This window comes from Sinohyriopsis cumingii, chromosome 8 (assembly GCF_028554795.1).
Source record: "Sinohyriopsis cumingii isolate HCF-2022 chromosome 8, ASM2855479v2, whole genome shotgun sequence".
Lineage (NCBI taxonomy): Eukaryota > Metazoa > Mollusca > Bivalvia > Unionida > Unionidae > Sinohyriopsis > Sinohyriopsis cumingii.
The window spans coordinates 108,160,177-108,186,181 of record NC_142968.1 but is presented as its reverse complement, the minus strand read 5'-3'; the positions used below and the strand labels follow the sequence as shown (position 1 = coordinate 108,186,181).

General features: G+C 37.8%; 1 protein-coding gene across 1 annotated transcript in view; it reads left to right on the top strand.

Annotated features, from left to right (window-relative positions):
• LOC149794345 (uncharacterized) overlaps window positions 1–26,005 on the top strand; it is a 96,538-nt gene that overhangs the window by 61,479 nt on the left and 9,054 nt on the right. Inside the window, exon 14 of the mRNA XM_089968497.1 lies at window positions 23,661–23,756. Within this exon, the coding sequence (XP_089824623.1) occupies window positions 23,661–23,756 (96 nt within the window). The remainder of the gene's footprint in view (window positions 1–23,660; window positions 23,757–26,005) is intronic.

Sequence of the window (26,005 nt, the reverse complement as noted above, 5' to 3'; positions counted from 1 at the left end):
TCTTATATATAAAGTGACTAATACAGCGGCGTCAGTCACAAGGTGTGTGTTAATTTGAATTCCCTTGAATCGTTAAACCCTTAAATACTTATTAATGGTGTTTCACGGCATTTAAATGAAACCAAATACTCAAATAAAACATTAAAAAAAAGAATACAGCTGTTAGATAACAGCGTGTATTTCATTAGTTTTCATCGTAAAATGATTAATTAATCGCAACATTAATTGGACTTCAAGGGACATAACTCTTGTCATGAGACGCTATCACAAAACGAGTTATCTCCCTTTGATGTTATATATGAAAATCGAATTCTGTGACCCGTCTTTTTTGAGATCGCTGTTTTAGTTATATTCTCCGCAACATCTAGAACTGATTTACTACAAATATCGAAGTATTTACCAGCCGCATTCATAGAGCGAAATATTTTTTCCTCGTGCGTTATTGTATCAAATGACTTTACGGGTTTTGCCTTTCTCATCCCTCCTGTTTTTCCAAATTTGGAATTTTGACTCGGTGTAACAGCTCTTAGATTACACAGTCTGTTATTTTGAGGACATCCATCAATGTGATCAATAACGAGACCGTCGTTGATCAGTCCGTTAAACGCTTCATACACCATCCTGTGAATAAGACAGATTTTTTTCCCAGCATTAAATCGCAAGTATCCGTGATTATTTACGGTACCAACCGGCTTCTTCAGTCTGCGGTTTCTAACAATACCGTCGCGAGATGCCTCGTAATTAACAAACACAGGGTGAGGTCTGAACTCTTGGTCCATTTGTATAATAATACTACTTGTCTAATTTATTATTTGGTTTAATTATAAACCTTGCAATGTAGTCCTGAGGAGTTTTGATGACGAAGTCTGCGGTGGGGTCAATGACGGCGTTTTTAATTCGCTTGTCATAATAGCGTTTTAGTTCCCTGTATCGCTTTCCGCCACAATTGATACACAACTGCGATTTTCCTCTTACACCGACGTGGCAAACCAAGCACGGTAGGGGGCCAAGAGAGCCATTACGAACGCTTTGTAAATGATATCCGCAGAATTCACCTCTACATGATTTATTGCACGGGGTTGTCGACCCAATCATCAACCATTTGCATTTATTCATTATACTATATTCTTTCATTTAAATACTTGTTTTAATTATATGGATGAGTTCGAGAGATTAGCAGCAATTAAGCCCCGGAAAAATATTAGGTTTAATCTCGATAGAGTCCTCAAGGACACACCAAAAGCGTTAATAAACGATAGAACCCTGTTAAATAAAATACGCGATTGTATCGATGAATTCAAACGTGATGGTGCATCTCATAGTTGGTCAACATTTCGAATTGATGGCGTTGTTGATGCTACCATGAACGACAACCGCGCAGCAATGATAATATCACAACTTGACGGTAAAAGGTATTTCTTCAGAGTAAAATTCATTGTCCGGGTGAAATCAGGCGATTGGATCATACGTGATAAATTTGAACCAGTTCTCAGCGACAAGAAAACAGTCACTGTCAGCCGCGACTCCAAGCCGGGGTTGTTAACCGGAATTGACAGACCATACTATGAACGAGCGTATCCTGAAACAGCAGTTGTTTATGGAATATACCCGTTAAATAAGAAACCTGATATCGGAAAACTGAAACCGATGAAACAGTCAACGGGGATAAATTGTGTAGCAGAACGAATAATAGAGCATTTTACAAATGCGTGTCGAGGAAACAAATTGACTGATTTACGACGTAGCAAAATCAACCAGTGGGAACTAACCGTAAAAGAGCGTGGAGCGACCATCAGCGACATAGCGAGATTAGAAACGTCGTTGAGATTTCCAATAACCGTTACAACGATAACCGGTGAAGTATTATACGAATCAAAGTACAAATCAAATGGAGCCCCAATCAAAATTATTGATCATAACGAACACGCATGGACGCCCGCGATCACAATATTTCCACGGGATAGAACAGTAAAGTATATCCCGGGGGAATTTTTAGGAGAGGACGGTTTTCTCGCGGAGAGGAAACTATTTGATGCTATTGCCTACTTGTGTAAAAATGACCCTGTATCAGTGTGGTTACTTCGCAGCGCTGAAAACGACATGGATACCTTTGATCAGTTTGTAAGACCAAACGGCGAATTATATCGCACTGAAGCATTTCACAACAGGATGAAAAAAACCGCCATGGAATTTGAAGAGCATGATGAAGAACTGCTAACAAATTGTTTTACGATTCCATCGGTTGTAGCTCATGTTGCAGCAAGGAAAAATGCGTGGAGACCAACGCGCAAGGAATTTCTACCGGATGTACAATCCAGTTGTTTGGAATACTATCACGGTGGACTATGGAACACTGAATACAACCGCGACGCTATGATCTCGGTTGATATGGTTGCCTGTTATCCAGCGAGTTTTCTCGGGTATGGATCCGCCGCTGAATATTTCAAACGATTTGGACACCCCAGTCATGAAATGACTCGTGTTGCTATTAATGGACCACTGCCTGATTTTGATTTAACCGGATTCGCTCGCATAGTATCATTTGAATTCGCGGCAGGACTCCATCGCTGTTGCTATATTTGGATCGGTAGACACATGGCTGAAAAGAAGTGGTTGCCAATAGCGCTGCTACGGTATATGATTGATTGTAGCATGCTAGTTTCGTTGATTGTCAGTGACGCGATTATATCATACCGGGCGCAGACTGAAGTCTGGTTACCAGAACCGGAGCGTCTAGATAGCATAATTGACGAGTCCAGAAAAAACATTGATGCCGACGAGGAATATATCATCGAATGGTCCAGGAGGATATTTAACCAACGAAACCGCGAGGCAAAAGATCTCGGTAGAAGAATAATTGGTAAGTTCACACAAGGTGGAAAAAACTGCGACTACAAACGATATTGCTCACGGCTGATTATAGATGACGCAGAATATGATTTCGTAATCAAGGACGCAGTGGCAAAAAATAGATACGTGAACTGCAAAACAGCTTTCTTGTCCAATGGAACAAAGTTGGGTACAGTTGTTACCTACAGCGACGGAGACAGCCCGGCGTATCCACATTTGAGGGGGTCTATGCTGGGTTATGCCGCTATCAATTTATTCTCGATGATAAATAGATTCCCCGATACCGCGGTTAGAGTAGCCGTTGATTCGTTTTATGTTGACGTAGCGTATAAGGAAAACGTAGCCGAGTTTACTAGTCCGGACGAGAGTTGGGGTACATGGAGAATTAAAAATGAAATACGACGCGATTATTTCCCGTCAGCAGATGTCACCGTTGAGAACAACTACTTACGCGGTGATAAATTGTCAGAATGGTCTAATGCACCATCGTGTTCTGATCCAATTTGTAGACACAAGACGGTTTATTTAAGCGGCTGTGGCGGGTCAGGAAAGACGACTCGGGCAATTGAATTATTTCGAACGCGGGCAAGTATAATCGTGCTTACACCGACCCATAGACTAGCGCGAGAGATAAAACAACGAAATGTTGACGCCGTTACTTATCACAGCTTTTTTCGATACAGCGGCGGTGAGTGGACTCCTGATCGAATGGGTGAAAAATTTATTCCTGAGGTTATCATCTGGGACGAAATATGTACTGTTTCGTTAGATACTTTACAAATGTTTCTTGAGTGGCTGCTGCGCGCGAATACAGCGGTGATCATGTGTGGCGACCATGGCCAACCACCACCATTTGTCGGCGAGGGTCCACATGATTGGTTGAGCGGGTTTGTGGACTATTATGAAGAAACCGATACTGATTACCGAGCACTTGATGAACAACTGCGCGAGGTTAAAAAATTAATCAGATTACAGCCGGATAGAATTCAATGTGAAATAATTCGCGAGGTGATTCCGGAAACGCCGTTAAATGAATTCTGGGAAACATGGAGACCAAATGATTTGATTGTATCGAGTAGAAAGATAGTCAGAGACACACTTCAGCGGAAGTTGTTTACGTTGCATAAGGAAAAGTTTCCAACGCGTCCAGTGCCGTTATGTTATAGACCCGCGGATACACGGCGGCAGAACATTGAAGTTGAAATCCCGGCCCCGACAGCGTCAGGGACAAAAAAACAAATTCTCGTGCTGAATGATATCGTGCTCGTTGATATCAGCGTCGTCGAGGACGCGCTACGTGCTGATAAATCCCCGTGGACGCTAGGATACGCAACGACAATACATTCCTCGCAGGGACTAACCATCACGGACACAATTGTTTGGATAGTTGATAATCGCATCGAATGGTCAAATCTAGTTTATCTTGCAGTGTCCCGAGTACGAAGAATAAATCAGCTTCGAAGAATTGTTATTGACGGAGTCACTGACGGAGTCACCGACGAAGTCACCATCGATGCAAGCGTCATTGATAGAAAACTCTCGGGTTACCGCCAACAGGATAAAAAAAAAACAGCGGCGTTTTGATATTGATGCCGAATTAATAATCTCGCTACGACAACAACAGAATAATCACTGCGCGAGTTGTAATTGTGTAATGCGCTGGCGTTATTCGGATAAAGACACTCGCCAATTTACCGTGGACAGGATCGATAACAGTCTCGGTCATGTCAAAAACAATGTGAGGTTGACATGTCTTGAGTGTAATAGACGCAACGGCGCTAGTTAAGACCACGCGGGGGTAATTGAGTATCGTCAGGTATCACTTGTAGTTGCTCGCGTGTAAATCCGCGCTGAGGAGCAGTTGAATCCAGTCTATAGATCGGTGGTCTACCAGTTGATCGTGTTATCGTTGATATGTTATGTGTGGTAACACTCCAAATAGGATCAGTAGCTCTTTTTTTACCGCCCTCAAGCTCTCCTGGTTCATATAGATATCTAACAGTGACATCGCCGAGAATCGGCTTGGAAACGCTATCTATTTTTGATCTTCCGGGTATATACTCGTATTTAATCGCGTCGCTGGGCTTCATGTTGATTGCTCGGGTAATCTCGTTATTTAACGCGGCAATTACGCCTGGCAACCTTTTGACCCATTCACGAGATCGTTTTTCTTGGATGAATTCCTTCGCGTATTGATATCCAAATAACCGTTCAGCAAGAGTCCGATTGAATCGTTCAACAATTGCCTGATCACGATGTAGCGCAGTATGACCTCGTCGTACCGCGACGCTATGATGTTTCAGCGTTGATAAAACAGCGCCGCGAAATTCACTACCAGGATCAACTTGTAATAGATTTGGCCAGCGCAGAGGACCTCTTCGATAAATTCTTTCAAACGCAGCGGCTACTTCAGTTGCTGACTTTGTTTTTAACGGCTCCGCTTGTTTGTATCGACTCGCAACATCAACTACGGTTAGCGCGTATTTGTAACCGTTGTCATGCGGCAAAAATAGTATATCAGCCTGATGAACTTCATTAGGTACGCTGACATCAAAGCGCGAGAAGTTGATTTGTTTAGGCGGTGGTAGATAGATTTGCCATATAGCCTGTTTGGATAACCAATTAGCCGCAGTGGCCTTTGTTACCTTTGCAGCGCTTGCAAGCTTACCAATTGCGGCCTTCCCCTTCCAGTATCCTCTCGGAGAATAATAGATGGATTCCATATTGTTATTATAAACGCTGACGTTTTCAATTACCAGCGCGAGAAGCTCCGCTTCCAATCATTAATTTACCTTTCATAGCCGATTTTACCAACCATGAGGCCAATTTTTCTTTGACGGATTTATCAGGAATAGCATTTAACGCGTGAATTAATTTTACATCCGCAATATGACGCTGTTGCAGATCGCTACTTTTGTAAGCAACATCATGAGCATGACACGCCTTATCGATAGCGTTTATTGGATACTCACCCGGTTTGGGTTGATTTTGATCATCGAGTCTGATATCTAATCGTGTTCCGGGGCCACAGTAGCTATATCCTGGGAGGTGTTTTTCTCCTGGATACTTTGCCCACGGGGTTCCGGGGAGTTTTGATAACTTGGCTGCGATGTCACCTCCTCGCTTTTTTTAAAAACATCTCCGGGTCTAATAGAAATAAATCTAAATTTCTTTGTACCGCATTGTACACACTTACCAGTAAGGGCCGATCTGTTATTTCTTGTTGTAGCGGTTGTCATATCATTTGTGCCAGTACGTACTCTACACTTCACACAATATAGATCCATAATTTATGTATAGAGATATGAATATAATTGATTTTTCGGCGACTAAAACAAGAGAACCAGTTAAGCATGTTGCAGCGTTACCAAACTCGATCCGAATGATTATCATCGGACCATCTGGATCGGGCAAGACGCAATTGTTACTCAATTTAATAATGAGATGGATGAAGTGGGATAAGTTGTATTTAATCGCCCCTAGCGTAGATGATCAACGATGCTACGAGGTGTTGAAAGATTTTAACGAGAATGCATCAGCGATCGCTAAAAAAAATGTTATTGAGTTTATTACAGATATCAATGATGCACCAGGTATCGATGATATTGATGGCGACGTTAACAATCTAGTCGTGTACGATGATGTTATGTTAGACAATCAAAAAACCCAGCTAGGATATTTTCCAGAGGCAGGCATAAAAACACTGACGTGATATATGTCACTCAACGATACACTCAGATTCCAAAAGTAATTAGAGACAACTGTAATATTCTTGCTGTATTCAACGGCGTTGATACACACACGCTACGAAATATTTGGCAGACATGGTGCGGCGGTGACATGGACTTTAATGGTTTTCGAAACTTTTTTAGTCATGCTCAGTCGACCCCACATGGATTCGTAACGATAAATTTACATGATCCTCGGACACGATATCGTATTGGACTTGACCAAATATTCGGTTAGTTGTAAATAATTTTCATTGTAAATAACCACTTAGCAGCAGAGGGGGCGATGACATCGACGCGGTCGTCGATGTGCTTACCGGACGCTGACGACGCTGGGGATCGACGCGCAGAAGATGTTAATTAAACCAAATGACGACGCGTCGACCCCCCAACGACGTCGTCGTTTTTTTTTTACCAGGCGCTGACGACACTAGATCGTTGAGTGCAGAAAGTAATAATTAAGCAAAATAACGATTGGACAAAATGTCGGATTCGCCCCCTCTGCTGCTTGATTGGCTATACATGGCGGCCAGTATTAATGGTGGAGGAAGAACCTGGGAAAACCCAGGAAAGAACCACCGACCCACGAGAAGCTACTGGCAAGCTTTCTCACATACACACATTGGCTGAATCTTAGACTCGAACCGCCGCAGACAGAGGTGAGATGGCAGTGATCCGTAACGAAGAGCGCTTTAGACCACTCGGCCACTCGGGGCCCCTACAGTATTTGTACTTACATGTATGTGAACCGATATTTTTTGCGTGTGTACCGTTTGTTTTCAGTGAGTATTTCATTATTTAAAGCATCTGCATTAAAACAAGTTCTTGATATACATGCATTAAATTACTATAACTGCATACAAAAGACGTATGTCTTTCAATATATGACATGTACACGTATCTGGCAATCACCCATCTCTCTGTGTCTCTCTCTCTATCTCTTTCACACTGTATGTATTTATCTATGTATGCATGTATGTATTCAGTCAACACAGATCCGTTAAATGATTAATTCACTGACATCAAGTGCATAAAGACATCAGAAAAGAAGCCTTTTCCAGGCCCACTTAGCTATTGTTTAAGTACTATAGTCACCAGCTTTCATTCAGCTCACGTGCATAATTACGTCAGAAAGCAGCTAATTTAGTCCCACTTAGCTATTATTTTAGTAATTTAGCTACTTCCTTTTATACATTCGTTGATGTCACACGATATGTGTAAGATTTGTTTTGCAAAATAATGTATAATAATTACAGTGAGTTAATAGTGTATAAATAGCTACAGTGAGTTACAGTGATATATGTGTTTAATGATTTTATACCAAAATAGTAATTGTCGTCTTGATCGAGATATTATATACACAGACATGCAGATAGACAGACAAACACAAGAAATCTGTAATACACATATTGCATGATTTGAAATAAACCTAGAGATCTTACCGTGTTCAGTCTCAATATGCCGATACCAATTGGGTTGTTGATATATTTAGTAATAAAAACTATTTCTTCCTAAATAAGTATGTATTCAGTGATGGTGATACTGGTGTTAGCACCATCATCATCAGTATCATTATAGTAATCATCAAAACAGCAGCAGTGGTAGTAGAAGGAATGATAGTGATGACAGTCTGTTTGATAGTAAACGCTCTTGTAGCTAAACTTTTATAGCAAAGTAAAATAACATTTGGAGAAAAAAATATATTTTAACTGAGGTACATGATTGATTTCCAAGTTCTCCGCCCACGTGTGTAGCATATAAAAGAAATAGACCCATTTAGCAATCTCGTGTAAAAGTAATTTACCAACCCAAACCCCCGCAAGAAATGTTTATTTCTTTATTTTATTTTCCGAGTAAGATTTGGTTTAAGGTAAGACTGTACATTTGGTATGTATGTTGTATATTTTACTTCATGTATCAATATGAATGTGATTAATTGGTATGACTGTCAATCAAGGGATGAATGATCGAGAAGACTAATGAGCTATACATAGGTAGGACAGTTCAGTCATTTCAATGATCAATAGTTTATATTACATAATGCATATTATATATATATATATATATATATATATATATATATATATATATATATATATATATATATATATATATATATATATATATATATATATATATATATATATATATCCTTTAGCTTGTTAGTTAGTAAGTATCGGTCTAAATATTATAAAATTGCGGAATTTAAGTAACAATGATGCTAGAAAGTCTTTCTTCACTTTCGTTTTGAAAACCCCTCACAATAAAAACACAAATATGCAAATCAGATTGGCGGAATGACCTGGTTTTAGCTGAGATATCAATGTTGATTTTTCTGACTTTGGTCATTGGACTACATTCTTCTGCCCAGTCAGATATTGTATGTAGGTCAAGATACGTCACACGTGAAGGATGTGACATCAGGAGCCGTTCACAACGGTTCTTACATGACATAGTTTGATCACTTGTGTGTGCCTGATGATAAGATTTATTTAGCTAGATTTTGGTCCTTGTCTGGTTTTCTTTTTCAACGGCACACCAATAAAATGTAAATGGGGCAGTTGTATCAGATAGAAGATAATAGAATAAACTCTATCATGCAGGTGAAAAATTTGTTACACACAAGTTATGTAGATAGGGTACCAGACCAGAATATTAGAGTTACTACGCAAGTGGAGATAATATAGTTCCAATTTCCGTTTCTGTGTGACAGAGACTGAATTGGATGAAACATAAATTTCTGCTACTATTTTATCGATGTCTATTTCTTACAATCTTACGCGTATATTAGTGCTTAGAAAATTGCTTACGCTCTTATATAATGAAGATTATATCTATTTCTTCCTGAAATTTAGTTGGAAATTAAGAAAATCTTCAATAAGCGAAAGTTTCCGTGATATGTACAGGTGCTAAAAAATATCCAAACTTTAAACAATGATTTTTTGCTTGTGTGTATGTTTTACACAACAAAGGGTACTTGCATTTTAATACTTCAGAAAAGGTAATCATTATCATATTTTGAATAGTTTTGTACAAATATAATGAGTTATCAGTATGGTAGTATTTCTGTACTCATGAAATTTCCATGTTTGAATCGTTATAATGAATCAATGATATCAAATTACAAGCTACGTTATGTCTGCATTTTTTTTTTAAAAACTGAGAAACTTACATTTTACATTCAGATAAACATATTTAATAATTATATGTCGTTTGTATGTATCTAGCATACATTTAAATAACTTTTTTGTTGTGTTTCGAATGATATAACTCTATGTAATATTATATTTAGATGAATAACAGCCATGGAGACGAAGATGAGATATAAAATTACCAAATATTTGAAAACAAAAAGATATTGTCTTGACGTTAATAAGTTAGCAAGTAGTTCTTTATGCTGTAGAATCTTTAAAAAAAACTTACAGAGATATTATCCATGCATACAATCCAATTTAAACGTAACATTTATAAGCCTTGGTTTCATAACTATCGGTTCAAAATAGACTACATTTAAACGTTTCAAGTGCTTTACGCAACGCTTTATAACGTAAACCCACCAAAAATCGCTGCTAAAATAACATTCATGAAAGATGAAAAAAAAAATTGAATTCCGTAAACATATTTCGTATTTAGAAAAAGGTAACTCAAAACCTTAACAATAAAGAAAAGAGGTTACTCTCATTTAACTAGTGTGTACAGAGGTCCTGCACAAAATGAGCCTCTAATCGGAACATCGCTCGGCCATTTCCGTCAGGTCGTGAAATAACATCGGAAGTAGTCGTAGGAAAACACAACAATTTTGATGTTATAAGTAATTCACCTTTGGTGGAGTGCACCATATATGCAGGCCCAACCCTAGGATGTGCGAGGCCCAAGGTAGCAAGCGATGATCGGGGCCCCAAGCCCCAAAAAAAAATTGCATTGCGGAATTGTTTTTCTGATGGCGCGGGGCTCAAGGCTTTTGCTTCGTTCGCCTTGCCCTAGGGCCGGTCCTGCGCCTATGTTACCACATCGGAGTCCGAGATTGTTCCTATTGCCACTTTGTGTCTTTTCGCCCTATTATTCTGTGTGAACGAAAGTAGTTCAGAATATAGTTCACAATGGCAATAAACTACATCCCACGATTTTTTCTCGACTTGATAGAAAAGGCCAGGCATGTCCCGATTAATTACACATGTGATAAACTTTATGATTTCAGGATCAGTTTTGTTGTTTTCTTTCTTGTACAGTATCGATACTCTTTTGAAACTCATTTGTGTTGAATCAAGTATGATATTTGTTAAAGTCTTATTAGCTCCCAAATCAGTAATTCTCTTTCTTGTAATGCATTTGTTTTAAAAAAAGGGATCCCATTCCTATATTTGTTGTTAACAAACAGAGCCATTGACTCTAAAATAATCGTCTTGGAGACGAATAGGCTCCAGTCGTATCCCTGATTACTACCTTCTATCACTTTGGAGGTTTTCGCCAGTGTAATGGCAAATCAAACCCCAATGATGAACAAACGGATACAATGGACAATGATATGTCGGTATCTGGGGGTTCAAGAAGCGCTATTCTACATTTCTTTCTGCATGCAAAATCCGCATAAAAAAAAACTGAACAGTGTCTGTACAAGAGCATTATGTATTTATACTATTTATATTATCTTTCTCAGTTTAGCATTCGAGATACCTGCTGTTTTTGTTCTCACATATGCTGCAAGCTACAAATATTTACACGCCGTTGAAATGCTGTAGCCATTCAATTTAAAAGAGCGCGGCCACCGTAGTAAATGATGATTATTGTGTCTGTTTTTTTTTAAATAAGCATTCTGTCCAAGCTGTTTACCACCGAGTTGCGAACATCTCCTTTCATCGTAGGCTGTTGAAACATTAACACATTCGAGGACCTGGAATTCATTTGGAACACTCGTTTCTTTTGGACTTGGGTAGGACTATTTTGGATTTAATTCATAATACTGTAAGTTCCTCTTACATTTTCATTGTATAACTTATTTGTTCACTTTTACAAAACTTATTGTAATGGTTTTGCTTCTGCTACTTATTTTAAGACCAAAGGATCTTAACACACTACTTGGAGTGACTAAAATACATTGAATCACTAAGTCACTGGAATATTTTCTCCGACGTTTTCTCTCTTTTTTTCTTCTTCTAATTTGTCGATACTACCCCGCAGTACACTGAGGGTATGACTCAGAAATACTACTACTAAAATCAAGTAGCTTTCTGCTCTCTTGGTTTCGTCATTCAAAAATTATTCCTATCTTTTGATCACTTTCTTCAACAGAGTTCATTTCATCAGGCGACAGTTTTCTTAAGTACTCACATTACTGCTCTATAGCTCTAGTGACATTTGTACCCTTTAGCACGTCAGTAAACTGTCCAAAACTCGGGTGCAGTGTCTTGGTTTGTTCGTTCTTTAAAACGATTACCAGGAATGGGATAAGGTGCACTGCTTGTTAATTGCTTTTAATTTGGCCTCCATTATTTAGCTGTAACAGATATTCGTACTTCAGCCACATCACAGACTGCATCACATTTGCTCTCTTGTTTGTTCGCTTGCTTATTTTTCCCTTCTACTTGCTTGTGTAATTCCTCTTTGAATATCATACCTCGTTGAGAGTTATATTTATTTATTGCTTCCATATACCTTTGGTGTACATTTGTTTTGCAGTGTTTGTCAGACAATATATACTGTATCGTCCTTCCACACCTGCACGTAAACCTTTCATCATCAGAGATTTCCAATAAATAAAAATAAGTATCATTACTATGTTTACATGCCCAATGCTGACATTATTTATACTTTATTCCCTGTTTTTCCATCTCTTCTATTTTCTTCTCTCGTTTGCAACTGTCACATGTTAAAGTTACCATTTATTTGTGAGACTCAATTTTAAATTAACCGAAGCAGCAGAGATATGCTTTAAGTTAATTGTTGTTTATTGGTCATTTTCTACTGATATACTTTTATTTTGCGAGGGTGTATCTATCGTTATAAAGTAGCCCCCAGTTGCCGAAAGTGGGTAGGTGTAGATTTTCAACGACTCAAAATGTGTAGGTGGCCAGTATCAGCCATCTTAATACTACCAACGTTCAGAGAATTAGGTATTTGTAATATGTGTGATACAAGTGATCCGATAAGCTTGGTATATTTTTAAAAAATAAGTCAAATATATTCTTTTTCTAGTCCATCATAACAAAAACGCGCCACATCCTTGTTGTATAATGAATTGAAATGAATTTTACGTGTGTAAGAAAGTTGTAAGTATTTACTGTTAAATGTAAAAGATGAATGTACACAAAGCAAGAATAAATTCTTTCGGAATTTATCAAGTAAGCGTAGCTTCATTGCAAATTTGTATTCGATGAACGATGTTTGTATGTTAGTATATAAACATTCTGGTGTAACTGTGTCCTTAATCAGCCTATCATTTGGGAGATAAATCAGAGATACATTTTAAAATATCAGTTGCGATATTTTGGCATGCATCCAAAGTCCATTATAAGACTGTCACATATGTCATTTGCACATTGTTTGTTGGTAGGGTACTTGTTCATATTCCATGCGCAGGTCGTCTAAGATGGTTTTACGGTCAACTGAATAGTAATTATTTTTCAATAATTCTTATATTATTAATTAGCGTTAAAACCATTTGGAGCCTCAAAAGGCCGATGATTAGTCTACGCCTTTGTTACATGGAATACAATCTTATGTATATTCAAGAGGATGGTGACACAGGTCGCTTTTTGGTGTTTTTTTATATAAAAAAGAAAAACAAATTCGTCATAATTAAAATCCCCTTGAAATAATAGTCTTTTCCTGCGAAATTTGAAAGTTTGAGGGTAAAAGTATATCTTGCATTTATTGGTAAAGCCGAACAATCCCAAGGTATGCTGGAATCATATTTGTCTCTATATTCACTTAAAATTATTTTAAAATGTGGCATTGCTGCTAGAAAGAGTCATTTGGTTATCCAATATTTGCCATTGAGAAAATCGACTCTTTTTTAAATGAGAAAATCTTTTCTAAGGCATCAACAATTACGAAACTGTAAATAAGTATGACACTAACTAAATTAGAAGGGTCGGACTGGCGACCTAAACCCACTCCCCGGGAAATCGTTGTCATTTTCTGGGTTTATGGGTGCTAATAGGCTCCCAGTGGTCCTCGGGACCTCGAGAAATCTCATAGTATACCGCTGGGACAGTCCGACCCTAAAAAGAAAAACAAGTTCAAAATTTAAAGCAAACTAAAAGGAGTCATTTGATTGGTTCCAAGTTAGTATATATTATATTATTTAGTCTAGGTTGCGGAAACGTTTTTTCACATTATTTTCTCTCAAAATGTAACATGCAAGAGTTCACAACAAGCTTTTATGTTGGCCATAACTAATTAGATAATTAGGCGCCAAGCAGGGTCGACTGATATGTCGCAAAGGTATATTAACGTAAACCGTTGTTCAGAGTCTCACCACGGCAACCAAGCCGTCCTAGTATGGGTAGGACTCAAACCTGCACCCGTCCGGTCCCAAGTCTGGAACTATGATCATTTTTGCCACTGTCTACTATTGCCCCACCCCACCCGCGAAAAAACGAAAACAAATTTAATGTCGATTTTTGTTGATTACCTGTTGCAGGAGGGGAAAAAACCTGAATATTTGTTTTAATCGTGCAAGAATTATTTTTTTTTTCTTTGCTAACAGCAAGCATAATCCTGGGAACGATGAATATAAAAAGCTTGGCAAACAGTATCACATCGTAACCTGTGCTGTCTGCTCTATGGAGTTTGAATAAAATTCCAACCGACAATCCAAACAGAAGCTTACCATAATCATTCATGCCATCTAGAATAAAGATAACCATTCATATCATCTATAATACAGATAATCACTAAAACAATATAGAAATACAGATAACCGTTCATAACATCCAGAAATACAGACTCGACCGCCTCTTGTATCCAGCCAGTGCCCTCAAGATAGTATAATAAAGAGTCTACACTTTCATGACTATTTCATGCCCCTCTTTAAATACGGAGCGACAGATAATAAATGAGGCATAAAAACATACCCGTATACACTTGACAACATCGTGGATATTTGTTGTGCATGATATTTTTAATCGCCTGCTCTTTATCTTCGGGTTCAAATTTTGTCCTTGTATTCTGGCAGTTGTTACGACTAGACAGCATTCTCCTGTCAATCTTGGTTTATTTGAAATCGACTTGTTGCATCCAGTACTATTTGTAAAACAATTACACCTGGAAGTAGTATATGGGGTCACATTAGGGTCAATGGAAAAATCCCAGTCAAAAAGATCGTGGGTCACTTTGGCATCAAGGAGAATATAACATGGAGAAATTTAACATGGAGTGAATGGGGAATTGGAAATAGCGAAAAGGGATTGTGCCATTATAGCCTCAATGGAAATCCCAGTCAAAAAGGATGTGGGACGATAGAGCCTCAAACGGGAATTTAACATGGTGGGTCTGTCTAGCCTCAAACGAGAATTGAACATGAGACTTTTGCTACTGTCTGGCCTCATGGGGAAATGGAACATGGTGGAACTGTCTAGCCTCAATGGAAATCCCAATCAAAAAGGTCGTGGCACAATATAGCTTCAAACGGGAATTTAACATGGGGAATTTTATATCCACTCTAGGGACAATGGGAATTTAACATAGGTTGGGTTTGTATAGGGACAATATGAATGATGACGTCATGATACTGGACATTGATAACAATGTCCGCCAGGCGTTATATGAAGTTGTATGCCCCCGCTCCGCCAGGCGCTATATAAAGTTATATGTCTCGCTCCGCCAGGCGTTATGCAAAGTTATAAGTCCTGCCCCGCCAGACATGGTATAAAGTTATATGTCCCGCCCCGCCAAGCGTTATATCAAGTTATATGTCCCGCCCCACCAAGCGTTATATGAAGTTATATGTTCCGCTCCGCCAGGCGCTATATAAAGTTATATGTCTCGCTCCGCCAGGCGTTATATAAAGTTATACGTCCCGCCCCGCCAGGCATGATATCAAGTTCTATGTCCCGCCCCTCCAAGCGTTATATCAAGTTACATATCCAGCCCCACCAAGCGTTATATCAAGTTATATGTCCCGCCCCGCCAAGCGTTATATCAAGTTATATTTCCCTTCCCGCCAAGCGTTATAGCTTTTCTACGGCGATTCACGGACAATGGGTATTACTATTACGAAACACCCTGGGACGATTCATGGACAAGAATTATACGGACAGAAGGTTTTACTTGTATAGCGACAAAAAAATATTGGATCTGTCTAGGGACAATAGGAATGGAACAAGTTGGGTGACGTCACGGTACTGGACATTGGCAACAAAGTTGCAAGGGGCTGACCTCAATCGGGCCAAACAGGGACAGCCTGAAAAAAAATCTATAATGCATGGCGGGGTGGGACATATAACTTTATAGACATAGAATTCACCTACCAAACAATCCATGTGCTAATCTAAAGTAAAGTTTTATACAAAACAACACACTCATGCTAACAAAATTCACGTTATTTGCTATCAGTGTAGAGAAGGAATTTTTTTAAATCTACAAAACACACCATTACCTACAATCACCTCAGCAAAAGAGTTAGCAGTTATAGTCACACTACTCCACATTAACAGAAAACAAACACATTGAGCAGGGACAAGGATTTTTAGTTAAAGGCAAAAACAAACACATACAAACGTACGCACGCAAACATACACACACAGACTAACGCGTGCACACAAAAACACACAAACACATGCGCACATACGAACGCGTGCATACAAAAACATACATACACACATTTTTTGTTAAGAAATAAGCTTGCTAAGGGAAGAAAACAAACACATACACACAAACACACACACACAAACGTACGCTAATGTAAACAAACTCATAGAAACATACACACACACAAACACTTTTTTGTTAAGAATAAGTTATTTGCTAAGGGAAGAAAACAAACACATACACACACATACAAACGTACGCGAACGGACACTAACACATAATACACACACATACCAACACTTTTTTGTTAAGGAACATGTTTTTTTACCTAAGGGAAGAAAACAAAAACACATACACACACATACAAACGTACGTGAACGCACACAAGCACATACAAACACACACGCACAAACAAGCACTCTTTGTTAAGGGGTACGTTTTTTGCTAAGGGAAGAAAACAAACACACATACACGCAAACACACACACATACAAACGTACGCTAATGCACACAAACACATAAAACACACACATATAAACACACATCCACACAAGCACACATACAAACGCACGCTAATGCACACACACACACACACACACACAAAGAAGCACTTTTCTGTTTAGAGATTTTTTAAGAGAAGAAAAAATACACATACACATACATTCAGTCGTCCGCTAATGCACACAGATACACACAAACACACACACACACACACACACATTTTTTGTTAAGGGATAAATTTTATTGCTAAGCGAAGAAAACAAACGCTCATGAATACACATACAAACGTACATGCGCAGACAAACAAAATGCACACACAAACGTACGCGCACAGATACACAAACAAAAAACACGCACACAAACACTATTTTTTGTAGTTTAAGGATAAGAGTTTTTTGTTAAAATAAAAAGCAAACACAAACGTACGTTCGCACAGATACATACACAGAAACGTACGTGCGCACACATACACGTACACACACAAACGTACACGCACGCACACAAACAAAAATATGCACACACAAACACTATTTTTTTAGTTTATGGACAAGTGGTTTTTGTTAAGAAAAAAAAACACCAGATACACACACAAACGTACGCGCGCGCGCACACACACACACAAAAACACACATACACGCACACTCCTAGCTTCAGCTGAACCGAGCAGGAGGAGATCTCTTAGTTAACTATACTAAGTTATCTATAGATTTGAATAGTCAGTTCAGCTTGTCTATGCGATCCGTTATGCTTTAGAATATTTGTGTATTCACGTGTTGTATCAAAAATGCTTGTCCTTAAAGTATCATTTTCTAGGTCGAGAGTTTAGATTGTATCTGTTGAATTAAACAGTAGTAGTTGTTAAGTTATATTTTCTATGTCGAGGTTTTGGATTGCGTCTTTTGAATTACACGGCAGTGGTTGAAATTGCAGTGTCATACGTCGAGAATTCCTAATTTACGTATTGGTTCAAAGTGTTTATGTTGAAAGTTCCATTTCATATATTGAGTATTTAGATTTCATCTGTTGAATTACACAGCGCTGGTTGAAAATTTGATGTCCAATGTCGAGATATTAGATTGTTTCTTCTGAATTACACGGCGGTTGTTGAAATTTTAAATTCATATGTCGAGAGTTTCAATTTAACATGTTGAATCACCCTGATTGTACTGAAAATTCCATTTCATATGTTGAGTTTATAGATTGTATCTATTGAATTACGCAGCGGTGATTGGATATTAGATTATGCTTGCCAGAATTGTTATTTTTATATGGTGAAATGATGTGTTGAGTTAAAAGTAACATTACACAATGTCCATTTTAACAATTCAAAATAATATCGAGTTTTAAGATACATCATTTGTGTATTCAATTATGAGGCACCATTACATTTCATGCATTTACAGTTTGAAAGTTACCATTCACAGGTCGAGAATTACTATGAATTTCTTCGCTAGAAGTCGCTCTCGTGAAAGGGCCGCGTTATTTTTAAACAAAGAGGCTGCTTCTCGTTGATGTAACATTCAACTAATGAAATCTAAATACTCGCCATATGAAATGGATTTTTCATCACAAACAAGTTGCATACAACGTATGAATTAGAGATTCTCGACATATGATTTTGGAATTTAAACCACCGTTGTGTAATTCAAAATATACTCTGTAAAACATCGACATCGGAAATAGAGCTTTAAACCACCACTGTATAATTCAACTTATACAATCTAAAATCTCGATATAGAAAATGGAACTTTAAGGACATGCAATTTGATCCAACACGTGATGCTGGATTTCTCCACATACGACATCGAAATTTCAACTGCCTCATAGACGATTCTACGTTAGTGCACGTCTTCTGACGAGAACAGGTGAATGAAATGAAGTAAACTGCGGTTATTAATAACGGAAACAGATTTAGTTCTTTTACCAATCCTAACACGAGTCATAAAATTCAGTCACAGTGCGGAGTTTGTCTTCCAATCCGAAGAGAGCTACATGTAGCGTCACATTACCTATATAGGGGCGCTAGCGTCTGTGTACAGTGAATCAATGCGACAGAGTTAGAACATGACGGAAACTACGAAGACGATGAATTGGGGTGCACCGGCAGTAGAGACCAGGAGTGATAGCATAGCAGTGGCTACTAAAACACACAGAATTATATTTCCAGAAGAGACCGATTTTGATTGGAATTTAGCGGATTTTCTCTCTTCATCAGAATTTGCTCAAGTACCAGTACCTTTTTCGCTGTCTCCTTCCCTACCGTACGTCAAGGATTTTGAACAGAGGCAGAAAGAAGAATTGGAGAAATTTCGCAATAGCAGGAAGATGCAGAACAAGCCTTTCTTATTCAGCAGCAGCAACAGCGAGAAGAAGAAGAGGTAAGAAGAAAACGACAGGAAGAAGAAGCAGAGAAGAAACAAGATCTAGGAGAAAAGGAGGACGGTGAAAGTCAAACGGTAATGGTACTCTTAGACATTTTGGCAATGTTAAGGAGTCTGAAACAAATGTATCAGACTTGTTTAATACGACCCAAGAGAAAAATATATACCCAAGCCAAACAGTCCAACCCGTCAATACAACTACTACGCCTGAGATACTAACTCTAGTGATTTCTACCTAATCATCAACAGCAACAGGCCCAGAAGTAGGATTTGACCGAGGCAAAAGCATAAGACAGTTAAAGCTCATTACTTCCCGTTCCTGAGCTTTTTTAAATAATTTTTTTATATAAAAAAAAAACAATACCCAATGCTCCTGTTCAGGACCACCCATCTCTCTCGAAAAGAGACTACTCCAAGTTTGCCAATATCAAGTAAACCTCAAATCCTTTTCCCCAATTATGGACGTGTGTGGATGCCTAAGTGTAGGTCCTCGTTATAAAAATCAAAACTAAGAGACACTTACGTTTTTCTTTCTGGTATATTCTCTGGTACAAATTATGATCCAACTCTGATGGAATACACTGACCCTTTATATAGGGAAGACACTGACACTGCATTGATATATAGGGGCCCATGACGTTTGAAACGTAGTCATTTAACATTTTGCAATCACGATGAAACGATTGGATCATTTCGTGAAGAAAAGAAAACAAGAGGCATAAACGTGACCTATCGCCTCGCACAATAGCTGAAGTCTTGGCTCAAATCCCTGCGACAGAGTAGGGTGTAGGGTCAGAGTCCATTCCCTATCGAAAAGTTGGAATTCGCCGACACCATTTGTTGTCGGCATCGGGTAGCCGCTTACTAGCCGGCCCAGCAAATATGAACGACCTTTCATCGAGATATACTTGCATGAAATCGATAGGAATATGATTTATTTTCTCAAAAATCGTGAGCATAGCGTTTTTTATGTCTTTAATCCGCTGACAGAGGAGACGAAGGTACATCGTTGCTGAAATTTGACCTAGAGTGGATATAAAATTACTCATGTTAAATTCCCATCTGAGGATATATCGTCCCACGACCCTTCTGACTGTGATTTTCATTGAGGCTAGACAGTTCCACCATGTTCCATTTCCCCTTGAAGACAGACAGTCCAAAAAGCCCCATGTTCAATTCTCGTTTGCGGCTAGACAGCCCCACCATGTTAAATTCCTGTTTGAGGCTCTATCGTCCCACGTCCTTTTTGACTGGGATTTCCCTTCGTTACGGATCACTGCCATCTCACCTCTGTCTGCGGCGGTTCGAGTCTAAGATTCAGCCAATGTGGGCATGTGAGAAAGCTTGCCAGTAGCTTCTCGTGGGTCGGTGGTTCTTTCCGGGGTTTTCCGGGTTCTTCCTCCACCATTAATACTGGCCGCCATGTATAGCCCATCGTGCTGAAAAATGGCGTTAAACCCCACAACAACAACAACTGGGATTTCCATTGAGGTTAAAGTGGCCCAATCCCTTGTCGCTATGTTCAATTCCCCATTCACTCCATGCTAAATTTCTCCATGTTAAATTCCCCTTGATGCCAAAGTGACCCACGACCTTTTTGACGGATTTCCATTGGCGCTAAGGTGACCCCATATACTACTCCTGGAGTTTTAAGCTCACGTAACTTTGAGGCAAAATAGGTCGCTCATGATAAGACAACCATTTAGTTCTATCAATATAATGTGTACACAGATTAAATGCTTTTTAATGTAACATTTTTTCAGTTTTGTTACATTTTCACCTTAAAGCAAAACCTTTAATTTTTAAAATATTCTTCCTATGAATAGTATTTTTTAAAATTTGTAATCTCGTGATTGGTCATTTAAATGGTTCAGTAATACTCGTATAATTCCTAACATGTTCATTTCACGTTTCCTTATTTCTGTTATTGATTTTTTTCCCCTTCAACCTGTTGATCTTTAAAATACCGTTACCTGGTCTTCGTTATTTTTTCATTCTTTCTCTCCTGTTCCTTCTAAAAGCAAAAACACATTTTTTTCATCCATTTAGAAACCATTATTGTTATTCTTTTCCTCATCCTCCTTTTTCTTATTATCATCGTCGTTGTCGTTATCACCATCATCATCGTCAAAATAAAATAATTGTAAGATAATGTCAGCCAAAGTGTTTACATCTGACCCTAATAGGCACCAATCAGGCTTTAAACTTCTTTTTCTTCTGATATGACGATCCTATTTTCGTCTTCATTTCCAAACACACGAATTGCCCAGCTAAGGACCTCAGTTGTGTCCTATCAGTCAAGATAAAACGAAGACGACTTGCCAAGTAACCAAATGAGTCTGGAATTATTCCAGTGTTTTATGTAACTTGTGGCTTGCACCTGATAGCACAATCACTTATTAACAACCATGACTCGTTATCGTGATCAAGTTGTCATGGCAGGAAATTGATGCACTTATGAAAGCTGTTACCAATGGAATCTAGACTTATTCACACATGACCGATACGATTTTGTCACATTTTAAAAAGTCTGTTGGGTTTCTTCACTGATGACACTTACAGAATAAGACTTTGATCAAGCTTTCACGCGACCAAATGCATGGCAAGCAAAATTATTATTAATTTCCAAAGCTATACATCTTATAAACTTTGCGAAATATGTTATAAACATTATTCCACATCTTATATAGATAATATACATTTTATACATTTTGTAAGACATTGTATGCTTTATGAGATATCTGATATATTTGTTAATATATATAATATACAGTTTTATTTCTGATATATTATGAAGTTTATATAGTACTATATGAAGTTCAGACGATATATTAATAGGTTGATAAAATTTTAGATTTTATATCTTATCAAGCATACAAAAAGTTTTATACATTATATATGATATCTTATACACTGTATATCTTAAAAATTTTATGAGAGGTATCGTACGTATTTACAGCCGAATTTAATATGCTAATAAAGTGTGTTGGTAATGATGTATACATGAATTGGAACTTACATAATCCGATAGTGTTACCACCAGAAAGTTTGGTCATTTTGTAGAGGTCTTTCTTTCTTTGCTTGTTTATTTATTTCATCCCATTTGATTAGTTTTCATTGACTCCATTTGATTAGTTTTCATTGACTGCAGTTGATGGTAGGTTTGATTATTAAACTTGGAACCACAATGTATGGCAAGTTCACAAAGGAGGATGAGTTACAGAGACGGCCAGGTTAAAGAAGAAGCCAGTCTTCAGAGGAGGATGGGTTACAGGAGAGGCCCGTCTACAGAAAAGGACAGGCTACAGAGGCGGCCAGGTTACAGAAAACGCCAGTCTAAAGTTGGATGGGTCACAAAGGCCGCCTGTTACAGTTGCGGTTAGTAAACAGAGAAGGATGGGTTACAGAGGCGGCCAGATTACAGAAGAGGCATGGTTACAGAGACAATCAGTTGAAGAATGTTTAACCATATTATCCGAGTTGGAATGTCAAAAACCAGCACTTGGCGATACTAAATTCCTAATGTATATAACGTGATTGCTTCCAACCCTTTATTTTAAAACAGAAGTTAAGAAAGCTGTAAACTCATAAGGAGAATATACTTTTCAGCATATATATTGCCCGCTATAGAATGCTGTTGACATCACTATTGGTTCATGCATGCAAAACTATCCATATAAATGAAACTTCGAAAATCCAGCTTTGACTATAGCGGTAATTGTAGTTACAACTGGAATATGTACTTCATAAATATGCTTTTAAAAAGGGAAGATAATTTTATGTTGTACATTATGACGAGTATAGCCAAAACCTATCGATGTAATGCTTCTTCAGTAGTATAAACTATTAAAGAAACCGCCACAAAAATTAACAATGCTTCCGATTAAATAATGACATTATCGCATATAAACTCCAAATTACCTTCTATAACAAAATAGAACAACCGCAAGAAGCCATATTCTAACGAAAGCACGAAATATAGAAATATCCACACACACACACACACACACACACACATATATATATATATATATATATATATATATATATATATATATATATATATATATATATATATATATATATATATATATATAATAACAACAAGTCGTTCAAGACAGATTTATCATTCCGCAGTAAGGAGATGATAAGGTTGATGAGCTATGCCTTTGTCCCCAAATCATATACATTGAAACTTGTCGGTAAAGAACTCTAAATGAACCATACAGTAATAATGTGAAGAGGTATCCTTTGTGTAGTTTTAATAGGGAGATGATCTAAGCCGGTCTTATATGAAGGATATTTTATAGACGATAAAGTATTATCCTCTATAAACAGATTTCGTTATATGTAAGTGTACGTTAAGACAAGCTTAAATATGCTACAAAATATAAGCTATTCAAGAACCTAACTGCACATAACAGGATCCTTTCTTTTCTCATTTGTTCTAGATACCACGTGCATACCAGCTTGTAAGAATGGTGGGCGATGTGAGAACCATAAATGTGTTTGTCCCGAAGGGTATCAAGGAGTTATCTGTCAATTAGGTGAGTAGAAATGGATGATTGCGTGCGAGCTGACAAATAAATTAGTCCATGACATAGTTATTTTATTGTTAATGTAACCGTTCTTGTCCTTTCTCTAGACTAACTTCGAATCAAAATGCGAAATGATTTCATGACGAAATGACCTAATCACTAATCAACAATCAGTCTATCACGTTAGTGCCTTAACATGCATGACGACGAATGAGTAATTAAGCACGTGAGTAATTAAAAACATGATAAGAACAATTTTCGTAAAACTGCAACCTGATCGAGAGAAGTTTTAAATGCATTTATTCGTTTGTAGGTCAACTTTGCTCTTACTGTAGGCTTCTTGCGTTCTACATCGGTTGAATTAACAATTTTGATACTAAAATACAAACTTGCTAAAACATCGCAAAACAATTTGGCACATCTGGATATTGATTACTGCGTGTAGAAGTTGACGTGGAAGTTTAATGTCGAAATTTAATAATAAACATCGAATAGTATGTAATTTCGTGTGCTGAAAAGTTGTATTGAATGAGTTAAAACGTCAGTCTGTTGACCTAAACAAAACTGCATCTCATGAACTCGTCTGTGTTTGTAATGTAAGCATGGGCTCTGCCGATCCGTCAGTGAATGACAGGATGTAAGGTCAAGGATGGTGGGAATACTTGACTGATGCTCTGCACAATTTCAGCATGCACTCTTACCCACTAGATGGTAATGAATACTGTTTATCATGCACTCCTTTTTAAATTATCAACCTTCTAATTTAGTTACCAATTTAGTTACCGCACAATATCTCAAGTTCTTTATCACATACAGTTACTAAACGTTCAGAGTGGCTTGCACTTGGAGAAAGGAAGCTGGGGTATCGATGTCTGGGTCCAAACTTCAGTTATGGTCACTATGAGTGAAAGAAGAAATATGGCTTCAATTAGATCTGCATCACAGGCCTGGGACAAGCATTGTGGATGCTTGTAGATTTCCAGGTCAAAAGATCAATGATTACTGAGACTGAATTTAGAAAAATATTTTTTTGGCACACACATTTCAGTTCTCGATGATGTACCTTTACTAAAATCTGTGGATGATCCTCACGCAGGGTAAGAAAGAAGCATTTTCATGTTGGGGTAAAAAGGTCAAAATCACGGTCACTGTAGCTGAAGAAGGAAAATGGTTTGCATAAATGTTTTAGTTCTTTACCAGTTACCTTGACCAACGTTTGTGGAAGGATTGGCTTAGGGTATGGAAGAGGCCTGTTGGTTTTGGAGTCAGCAGGCTAAAGGGGATTGTTACTGTAGCGCCAAGAAAAATTAGTTTTGCAGAATAATTTTTCCTAGAGTACGTTCTTCACCAAATTTTGTGGATGGCTTGCACTTAAGGTAATGAAGGCGCCATAGAGTATGAATCTAAGGGTCAAATCCCACGGTCGTCGTATGTTCAATAAGAAAATAATGGTTTCTGTACGGTAAGTTTAGTTAAAGACTGTATACCTTAACCAAAGCTGATTAAACCACATTATTAAATAATTTCCAGAGTCAACCATGTCCTAACAGTGCCTGTACAGAGTTTTAAGAGAGTAACGGGATTATAATGTGCCTCTCATGGACCTCTTGTTGGACACTTGAATCGTTATTATTTTGTCATGTGATCTGATAGTATTTAAATTATTGCATCTCCTTCTGTTTTCGTGTGTGTGTGTCTTGTTTCTTTGTCTGTGGTATTCGATATAATTTTGTGTTTTGCCTATTTTAAATTTTTAATTGCATTTTTCGGTTTCGATGTTTTGTTGTTCGATATTTTCTCATACACTCCACCCATCTACTTTTATTAAAGATCTATTATCTAACAGTTTAACTTGAAATATAAAAATATACCATCAGTTAAGGAAAGTTTTGAAGTGTACGTTTTTAAGGTTAATACGCTTTGTTATTGAGGGTTCACATATAGGTAAGATGCGATTTCGGTTGCAGGGCATTGTTTTAGTCTTATTATAGTGTCCGAGTTTCATAGATGTATTTTTAAAACTAGACGACATCTTTTTCTCTAGCAACAAACCTTTCACTCAAGAAAGAAACAAATGAACAATCGCATTTGTATATACTTTGTAAGCAATGATAAATTTGGGCTCTTTTTAATCTATAATTTGACTATAGGACAATAGTTACAATAAGCTAGTTAGATAATAAGACAATAGGTACAATAAACTAGTCAGGTAATAAGACAATAATTACAAAAAGCTATTCATGTAACAAGACAATAGT